At 42.7% G+C, this 9,722-nt stretch overlaps 1 protein-coding gene across 1 annotated transcript; it reads left to right on the plus strand.

Annotated features, from left to right (window-relative positions):
- The first annotated feature begins 402 nt into the window (after positions 1-402).
- LOC118711105 (tripartite motif-containing protein 60-like) lies at positions 403-1,864 on the plus strand. Its single transcript, XM_036424059.1, has one exon. The coding sequence runs from the start codon at positions 403-405 to the stop codon at positions 1,771-1,773; it is 1,371 nt and encodes a 456-aa protein (XP_036279952.1). The 3' UTR covers positions 1,774-1,864.
- Positions 1,865-9,722: the final 7,858 nt, after the last annotated feature.

Raw genomic sequence — 9,722 nt, forward strand, 5'->3', positions numbered from 1 at the left:
TTGAAAAATAGATAGACTTTGCTTCTAAATCCTTAAATATTATAATAACTCATTTGGATATGCTGTTCATACAAGGAGTGAAGGGTTAATGTTGACTGAACTTTTAATGGTGATATCTTTTTGTCCACAAAACCACTTATGACTTTCATGTTGCTTGTTTTTGTTTGTTTGTTTGTTTGTTTTAGAGTCCACAGCTGATCTTCACTTGGGGCAACCTGACATTAAACAAAAGAGAAGGTGACAGGAAGACTGGACGGCAGCTGCCCACTGGAACTCTTCTTGGAAGCTCCTAGTGCCTTCTACAGAGAGGAAGGCCAGAGCAGAGTTTCTCACATTTCCTCACTCCTGCAGGATCACACAAACTGAAGGACAGTCTCTTCTAATAGACACCCTCACTACACTATGGCCTATCCAGCTTACTTGACCAAGCTCCAGGCAAAGGCCAGCTGCCCCATCTGCCTGGATCACCTGAGAGACCCCGTGACCACTGAGTGTGGGCACAACTTCTGTCCCTCCTGCATCCACCAGCGCTGGGAAGGTCTACAGGATACCTTTCCCTGTCCTGTCTGCCTCCACCACTGCCCTGACAGGAGCTTGAAGAGGAACCCCCAATTATGTGACATGACTGAGATTGTCCAGCAGATCCCCACCTCAGGGAGCCAGAGGAAACTGCAGGAAGAAGTACCCCTGTGTGGGAAACACAATGAGGCTCTGACCCTGTTCTGTGAGAAAAACATGGAGCTTCTGTGTGCCCAGTGCAAGGTCTCCTCCGACCACCAGGATGGGCCCGTGATCTCCATTGAGGAAGCTGCAGCTATTCACAGGAGCATGCTCAAAGGGCACATTGGTGTCTTCACTAATAAACTTAAAAACGCCAAAAGTGAGTATAAAAACCAAGTTGCAAATACTTGGAAAGTGAAGAGAAAGATGGAAAAATTGAGGGAGGAATTGGACTTGGAGTATAAAGAACTTAAGTGTTTCTGGGAAATAGAGCAACACAAAATTGATAACAATCTACCTATAGAAGAGAAGGATGCTGAAGAAAAATTTATTGAAAATGGGAGGCAAATTTCATACCATGTATTTAGGCTAAGCAATCTGTTAAGTGAAATAGAAAACAACTGTTTGCAGACAGACCTGGACTTACTCACGGATATTGAAAGGATTCACAACAGCTATGGAAACTTAGAGACCCCAGCAGTGTTTTCATGTGAATTAAAGAAGGAGTCTTACAATCTCCCCCCAAATTATTTGGGCCTGCATAAAATGATCCGCACGTTTCAGGTAGATTTGACACTGAATCCTCGAATAGCCCATCCAAGTCTCAATATCTCAAAAGATAGAAAAAGTGTGACCTATAGGAAATCAGATGGTCTTCCTAATCACCACACATTTACTTCTTACCCAGCTATCCTGAGTTCTGAGGGATTTGATGCTGGCAGGCACTTTTGGGTGGTAAAAATAAGAGGCACAGGTGAATGTTTATTAGGTTTCTGTAAAGAATGTATCCCCAGAGATACTCTCATATCATCATCCCCAAGCAATGCATGCTGGGAATACCAGCAGAAGAATCAAACATTCCGCCTTGTCTGTACAGGACAATATCACATTGGCATTTTTCTGGACTATGAGTTGGGAGAGGTTTCATATTATAATTTGAATAACAGGTCATTCTTGAATGGATTAAGTGACACCTTCACAGAGAAACTCATGCCTTATTTCTCCATTGCACCTTCTTCAGAATCTCTTACAATCAGTATCATCAGAGTCTAGTGATGAACAATTTGGAAGAAATTTTGTATGCGCTTATTTTCTTCCCTCTTTATTGAAAGGAATACTTTATTGAAAGGAATCAAGATCCTGATTCCAGTCTTGATGTTTGAATGTTAAAATCTTAAAAGGACTCACCCTCCTCTCCTCTTTGACCTTACACCTGGGAAAGCTGATGGGAAAACCCCGGTGTTCCATCCTTGGGTGCAGGTGGGAAGTTCCAATTAGTGTGGGCAGGCTCCCAGCAACAGCACCCAGTAACTACCATGAACCCCACAGGCTAGTCCCTTTTCCCTGTGCTCCCAGACCACTTTTTCTGGTATGACAAGACATTCCAAGGAACTGAGCCACTGGGCCAGGCTTGAAAACCTGTGTTTTACAGTGTATGACCTGCCAAGGTCACATACTCATTTTTTACCTTATGTGAAATTGTGAAGCTTTAAGAACACGCTCCTGTATGGATGCCTGTATGGTATTGTTTACAGTGTTTGGAAATAAAGTTTTACTGTGCATATCTCTGTACTATTTGTCTCTTCATAGCTGTAAGAGTTTCTCAGCAGAGATTTCACTGAGGTACAACAGACCCCTCTCCCTCTCCCTCTGCCTAGTTCTTTCTATAACACACCCTCAGGTGAGGATGTAAAAAGCGTGGAATTCACAGGTTTCTTATGGTTCCATGCTCAAATCACATCTTCGGTTCTTCAGCCCTGGGCTCCCTGGAAGAACAGGGTCCACCTGACAGTTACAGCTTCATTGCACTGCACTGTTATTCTACCAAGCAGCCTGGGGGCAGCAGCCATCCAGGCTTCCCTCGAGGCTTAGAGGCAAACACGGGTTTGGTTGGGATAGAAACTTTCACGTATTCTGTCCATTGATCCTAACAAAATCATCTGCATGGGAGGCTGAAAACAGATCTGAATTTCTTTTTTATATATATATATATAATATATATTTTATTGATTTTGTACAGATTGGAAGGGAGAGAGATAGAGAGCTAGAAACATCGATGAGAGAGAGTCATCGATCAGCTGCCTCTTGCACACACCCCACTGGGGATATGCCCGCAACCAAGGTACATGCCCTTGACCGGAATCGAACCCGGGTCCCTTCAGTCCCCAAGCCGACGCTCTATCCATTGAGCCAAACCGGTTTTGGCCAGATCTGAATTTCTAATGCAGGTTTGCTTTATCTCATCAAGCCCATTTAGACATCTTATTAAATTATGCATCCAGCAATTTTTTCCCCCCCATTGACTTTCAGAGAGAGTGGAAGGTAGTGGGGAGACAGAGAAAGATAAATATCGATGTGTGAAGGACACATACATTGGATGCTTCCTTCACAAACCCTGACCAGGGCCTGGGACAAAACCTGGAACCAAGGAATCTACCCATGAGCAGAATCTAACCCTGGACCCTTCAGTTTGAGGTCAATGTTTCATCCACTGAGCCAAACCTGACAGGGCCATCCAGCAAACCTTTTATGAGCTCTTAATAGGTATGTGGCACTGAGCAAGAAGCCTGGATGCACAGATCACCTCAGTCCCCACTATGAAAGAACTGACCCCCCAGGCAATAGAGATCATGTAACTTGAGGACTTTCTCCACAGGAATGGCTGTGTCCAAACAGGGTGAGCAAAACTAACACCTGGATTATAGCAATTTTCCAATGGATATCATTTCGGGTTATTTGTTGGGAAGCATTTTAAAAATTAGAACAATATAGATAAATTTAATGAAAATCACTTGTTAAGTAGAACACACTGAAAAGCAAATTTCTCTCTCATCTCATCTCTCACCCAATCTCCTTAGACCTTTCCTGTCTGACCATCCTTACCTGTGTTCTGTATCGAAGAGGGTTAACTTGAAATGCAGGCAGATAGCCGAAACCGGTTTGGCTCCGAGGGTAGAGCATTGGCCTGCGGACTGAAGAGTCCCAGGTTTAATTCCGGTCAAGGGCATGTGCCTTGGTTGTGGGCACATCCCCGGTAGGAGGTGTGCAGGAGGCGGCTGATCGATTTTTCTCTCACTTCGATGTTTCTAGCGCTCTATCCTTCTCCCTTCCTCTCTGTAAAATATCAATTAAACACACACACACACACACACAAAAGAAATGCAGGCAGATAGGGCAGGGGTCCAGTGGAAAACAAATCAGGTGAAACATTGGCAGAGGCAGACATGGAAGGCTGAGTCAGTCTAATCACAGGAATCAACCACACAAGAAATACTATATAATAAAAGCCGAATTAAGTGTCCATTCAACCAATAAAAATGTAATATGCTAATAATATGTTAAGGCTGCTCAACCACTCGCTATAATGTGCACTGACCGCCAGAAGGCAGATGCTCCGACTTTTAGGTTAGCTTGGTGCTGGCGTCCCACCCATTGGGACTGAACAAGATTGGCTGGGCATGCCCTGGAGCTCTCCCATATCCCTCCCCAGCCCTGATGGTGCATTGGTGGGGCCCTTGGCCTGGCCTGCATCCTCTTGCCACCCAGGACCTTTCAAGGAGAACCAACTTTGGCCCGGTCCTGCAGGCCAGGCTGAGGGACTCCAGTGGTGCACTAGGCCTCCAGTAATAAAATGTTTGTGGACTCAAAGCAGGAGTCATGGGAAACTGAAGCAGTGCCTGCAGTAAACAAGATGTATGAACAGGTAGCGACAGAAAAAGCTCATCATAGGAACAGAGAAATAACACAGAAACAGAGAAAGTGCATTGCTGGGCAAAAACAATTCAGGGAGTCACAGGTGATCACACAGATGGACAAAAGCAGGCTTGTGGCAAATACACGTCCCTTGACTACAAGGCTTTAATAGGCATCCCACTATTGAGCCCCTCTCCCCTTGCCAGGAGTCTAAACCGGCTTTAATAAATTTTCCATACTCTTGCTTAAATCTTCTGGTCCATGTAGCTCATTCAGCATCTCGAGACACGATCCCAGGATAAACAACTTGGCTCATCTTTACAGTCATCATATCCACCAAGTGGGGGGAAAAATCCTAAAAATATGCAATACACAAGCATAGGCACTCATTATATTTTAATTGTTTCATAATATTATATGAGACTACTATGTGGTGTGTTCTACAATTTCCTCTTTAAAAAGTAATTTGAAGAACTCTAGCCAGATTGGCTCAGTTGATAGCCTGTTGATCTGTGGACCAAAGGGTCTGAGTTCAACTCTGATCAAGGCCACATACTTTGGTTGCAGGCTCATGCAGGAGGAACCAATTGTTGTTTCTTACATCAATGTTTCTCTTGGTCTTTCCCTCTCTCTTGCACTTTCCCTAATTTCAATGGAAAAATTATTCTTGAGTGAGGATTAACAAAAGATAAATAAATAATTTACAAGCATTTATTTGAGCCCAAAATGATGACAGCTGTTGGGAAGCAAGATATCAAATGTTCCCTATAATTTCTTTTTACAAAAAGTATATGTACAGATTTTTGTTTTGTTTTCACAGCCACATGCAGACATATTTCATGTATTGCTTGAAACCCACTCCAGAGAGGCGCTTGTGATGTTGATGATGTGTTCTTTGGTCACTACCTCCCTGATGGCAGAAAGGCCCTTCTCTCCACTCTTCTTTGCGGGAGCCATTATGCCAGGCCCACATTGGAAAGGAAGAAAAGATTTTACGTTTATCATTATTTAAATATATTTTTATTGATTTCAGAGAGGAAGGGAGAGGGAAATAAAACATCTATGATGAGAATCATTGATCAGCTGCCTCCTACCTGCCTCCTACTGGGGATTAAGCCTGCAACCTGGGTGTGTGCCTTTGATCAGGATCAAAACTGGAAACCTTTAGTCCATAGGCCCATGCTCTATCCACTAAGCCAAATCAGTTAGGACAAGATTTTACTTTTCATTTCAGTTTCCACCTCAGCCAAATGGGATTGAAAGTGTAGAGAAATTTAAGGGAGGATTATAAAGGTGCAAATTAGATTACACATATTAACAAGGTTAGTCTGCCCTAGCCTGCAGGAATAAGAGGAGATCCCATCAACTAGACTTCTAAACATCCTCCTATCCCTGCCCTCGCCCAGGAGTGCCACCTCCAGGGAGGAGCCTTAGTGGGTGAGGTCTTAAAGGGATTGACTCTCCTAGTGGTATATATATATAGGCCAGGGTCACATTACTAAGCATTTAACTGGAAGGAGACTGGCTTCAGAGACTCTTCTTGGAGACACACTTCAGGACTCACTCAAAGCTGCAGGCTCCAGGTAAGCTGGGAATCGGGATGATATTGGTGCAGAAGGTGGGACCAAACTGAGAGCCATGGAGGTATTGCTCCCTGCCCTTGGCTTTCTGGGTGATTACTCTAGCAGGGCCTTGACTTTACCTCATAAGCCAATGATCACTCGGATTCAGGTTATTTTAAGACACATGCTTTCATTATTGCTGGTGTCACTCAGTTAGCCTTGCCCCATGTCATAAAAATGCTTGCTAAAAATACAGATACCAGGATCCCACTATGGGGTGACAAATATCTGTTCTTGCAAAGTACCTTGAAGTGGTGGTCTGAAGCTGCCTGTGGGAATCTTCTTCTAGAATGTCTCAGTGTCTGTTGTCAAATTCTTTTTGCTTAAAATCAGAGGTTCTGCCCTAGTCGGTTTGCCTCAGTGGATAGAATGCCAGCGTTCAATTCTTGTCAAGGGCATATACCCAGGTTGTGGACTCCATCCCCAGTGTGGGGCCTGCAGGAGGCAGACAGGATATGATTCTTGTCATTGATATTTCTATTCTCTCTCTCCTCTTTTTCTCTCTGAAATCAATAAAAATATATTATAAAAATAAAGCCAGAATTTCCAAAAAGTTTATCTAATTGGATATGAATGCTGAGATTTGGGAACAGGGAAGCAGATGATGGATTTGGAGTGGAGAAAGGGACTAGTTTGAAACAACTGGGGGAGAAAGGAGATGAAGTAGATCTGAGAGCTCTGAGATGAAGGGAAATGGATGAAGCTTAAAGGAGTAAGAGAAACCTTTGGCTAGAAGAGAGCAGAGAAACACTGAAATGGAATTCAAATTGTCAGGTTTCTAAAAAGTAAATTATAGAGTATTCTAGGTATTCAGAATAGGAGAGAAAATCTTATAAACTCATTATGAAGAACCCATATTCTATAACTAACCTTTTTGCAACTTCTACCAACCTTTTGCCATTTCTGGGCATTAAATTTCTATGAGTTTACTTGTAAAGTTTTCATTATATATTTCTAAAAGAGACTCTCCTTTTACATCCTTCTACTTTAAATTTTTTAAATTATTTTCTTTTTAATTAATTTATTTTTTTTATAAAGAGGGAGAGGATGCGGCAAGGCAGAGAGAGAAAGAGAGATTTGGAATGAGAGAGACACATTGATTTGTGGTTCCATTCAGTCATGCATTTATTGGTTGCTTCTTATAAGCACTCTGATTTTGGATTTAATTTGAAACCTTTGCATATTGGGACCATCTGCACTAACTGGCCAGGTCAATTTACATACCACTAATGCCATTCATTACCACAATGTAACATAATTATCAACAAGGTTTTTTAATCCTCAAATATCCAACTTCCAACTGAATTTTGATCAAATATTTCAAAATGAAATGAAATTAGATTTATACAGTACATACATAATAACTGACTTCTATGGCTTTTAGTCAACTCCACTGTTGTGTACTTGAAGGCCTGAGTCAGAGAAGAGGCGGTACAGATTCCAGGGTGGGTCTGGGAACCAGGTGCACCCAGGACAGGAGGTGGATGTGCTGGTGTACTGAGTCCAGCAGAGAGGGAATTCAGCCTTCCCAGGTGCTTGTTCTCTTCAGGCCCTCAGTGGAGTGGATGTTGCCCATTGACATGTGGAGGGCTGCTTTGCTCATCCACAGATTCAAATACTAATCTCTCCCAGTAATCTCCTCACAGTCACGGTCACACCCAGAATCAGTGTGTCAGCTGTTACCTGGCTATCAAGTTGGCAGGTTAAATTAACCAGATTATTTGAAAGTTTTCTCAGTCCCTCATGTTTCCTGTAAATGGGTGCTTTGGAACTCTGGATTTATATTCATTTATCTGGCAGAACTTCCTTACAAATAATGGTATAGTATAGTCCCTCCAACAGTTCTATGATGTCTATTTTTTTGTTTGTTTTTGGAGAGGGAGGGAGAGTGCCAGAGAAACATCAATGTGAGAGTGATGCCTAGATTAGTTATCTCTCTTACATGACCCAACCAAAGATGGAACTGTGACCTGGTGCACTGGACAACATTCTAACCCCACTTTTATAAAAAATATATGCTTATATATTTTTCTATTAATAGGATTTTAGATTTAGAGAAATGGGAGTAAGAGAGAGCGAGAGAGAGACTGATTTGTTCAACTTGTTTTTGCATTCATTCCTTGATTATTACTTGGGCACTGGTGATGAACTGAACCTGAAACCTTGACAGATCTGCACCATGCTCCAGTCAACTGAGCTCTCTGGCCAAGATCACCTTTTTTCCAATATTTTTTTACTTTAATGAAGTTGGTACAGACAATGCCCATTTAAAAGTCTTATCCCTACAGCCCCAGAGGCCTCCCCAGACCTGCTCTTCCCACCCTGCTCTCAGCCCTGCCCTGCAGCTGTGACATGGAGGGAGTGACCTGGGGCCTTCTCCTTGTGCTGGCAGGCCTGCCTGCCTTGGAAGCCAGTGACCTGATTGATAAAGACAGTTCCTTTTCTTACGACTGGGAGACCCTGCAGCTGGGCGGGATGATCTGCGCTGCACTCCTCTGCATCGCTGGAATCATGTTCGCTCTGAGTGGCAAGTGCAAATGCAAGCGCAATTGCAATCTCAGCCCCTTCTCTGAGAAAGCTGTTCCACTCACCACGTCAGGCTCTGCCAGTATCCTCTGAGGGAGGACCAGCTCCCATGCAGTTGGTTCCCTCCCCACTTGGGGGCCTTAGGCTCCTTCTGATCAGGAGGCTGTTCAAAGCTTATTTCTAAATTAAACTGGTCTCCTAAATAAATAAATAAATAAATAAATAAATAAATAAAAGTCATATCCCAGGCCGAAATGTACAAATAAAGTAAAAATAAAGAGTAGCGTTCACACACTTCTGCATGAATAACCTTATTAAATGTTGACAAAAATGAAAACTTTTCTGGAATCTTCTGACAGGATTTTTCTTTACGATGGAAATGCTTTTTCTTCAGTGAAGCCATCTTTGGTGTGAGTCTTTACTCTCACCTTATCTGTCATCTTGACTCCAACTTGATCTTCTCTCCTTTTGGTCAGACCTTCAGATTTTAAAAGTAGCTTCAAGCTCATGAAAGGTCATTTTTCCACAGTTCAGTTCACTGAAAAACTTTCACCTCACTGAAAGCCATAGTCCAGGAGTGAGGTAATCACTTGCTAGGACTTCCGGGCCAATTAGAAGTATTACAATCACTTGCATTGTCCACCTCATTTATCACAAGCCTCAGAATGCATAGTCCTGGAAAGGCTGGCCTCCCTGTGCACAGGTAATATTTCAAAAGGAGAGGGCAATGTGAAGGAGGCTGAGTCTTGATCACCCAAAATCAGCACAATGAAAACAATAATGAATAATGGCCACTAGAATTCAAATTAACAGGGGTTTTAAAGTGATGGAGGAGGGGGTAGTGTGGTGACTGATCAATTCCAGTTTGAATACTCAATTACCAAGAAACTTTTTTTTAGCGATAAGAAAGGGTTGAGGAAAAAGAAAGAATATCTTCTAAACCATTAAATGACCCCTGTTGTTCCTGATAAACTTCACTCACATCTTCCTCCTCCATTCCCTCCAAGAGAACCTGAGTTCATTGGAACTCCTCCCCATTTTAGACAGCATGACTGTTTGGGTTTCTTGAGGTGTGTTGTCATTTTCACTTTAAAGTGAATCTTATTGCTGTCCTGTCCAATGACTTGGAGTTGAATATCCTCCTTCCTTATTCCCCAAGTT

The sequence above is a fragment of the Pipistrellus kuhlii genome, unplaced genomic scaffold, assembly GCF_014108245.1.
Source record: "Pipistrellus kuhlii isolate mPipKuh1 unplaced genomic scaffold, mPipKuh1.p scaffold_m20_p_8, whole genome shotgun sequence".
Classification (NCBI taxonomy): domain Eukaryota; kingdom Metazoa; phylum Chordata; class Mammalia; order Chiroptera; family Vespertilionidae; genus Pipistrellus; species Pipistrellus kuhlii.

Excerpts from the sequence above, each read along its gene's own strand:
- LOC118711105 (XM_036424059.1), top strand. The coding sequence starts at position 403 with ATGGCCTATCCAGCTTACTTGACCAAGCTCCAGGCAAAGGCCAGCTGC.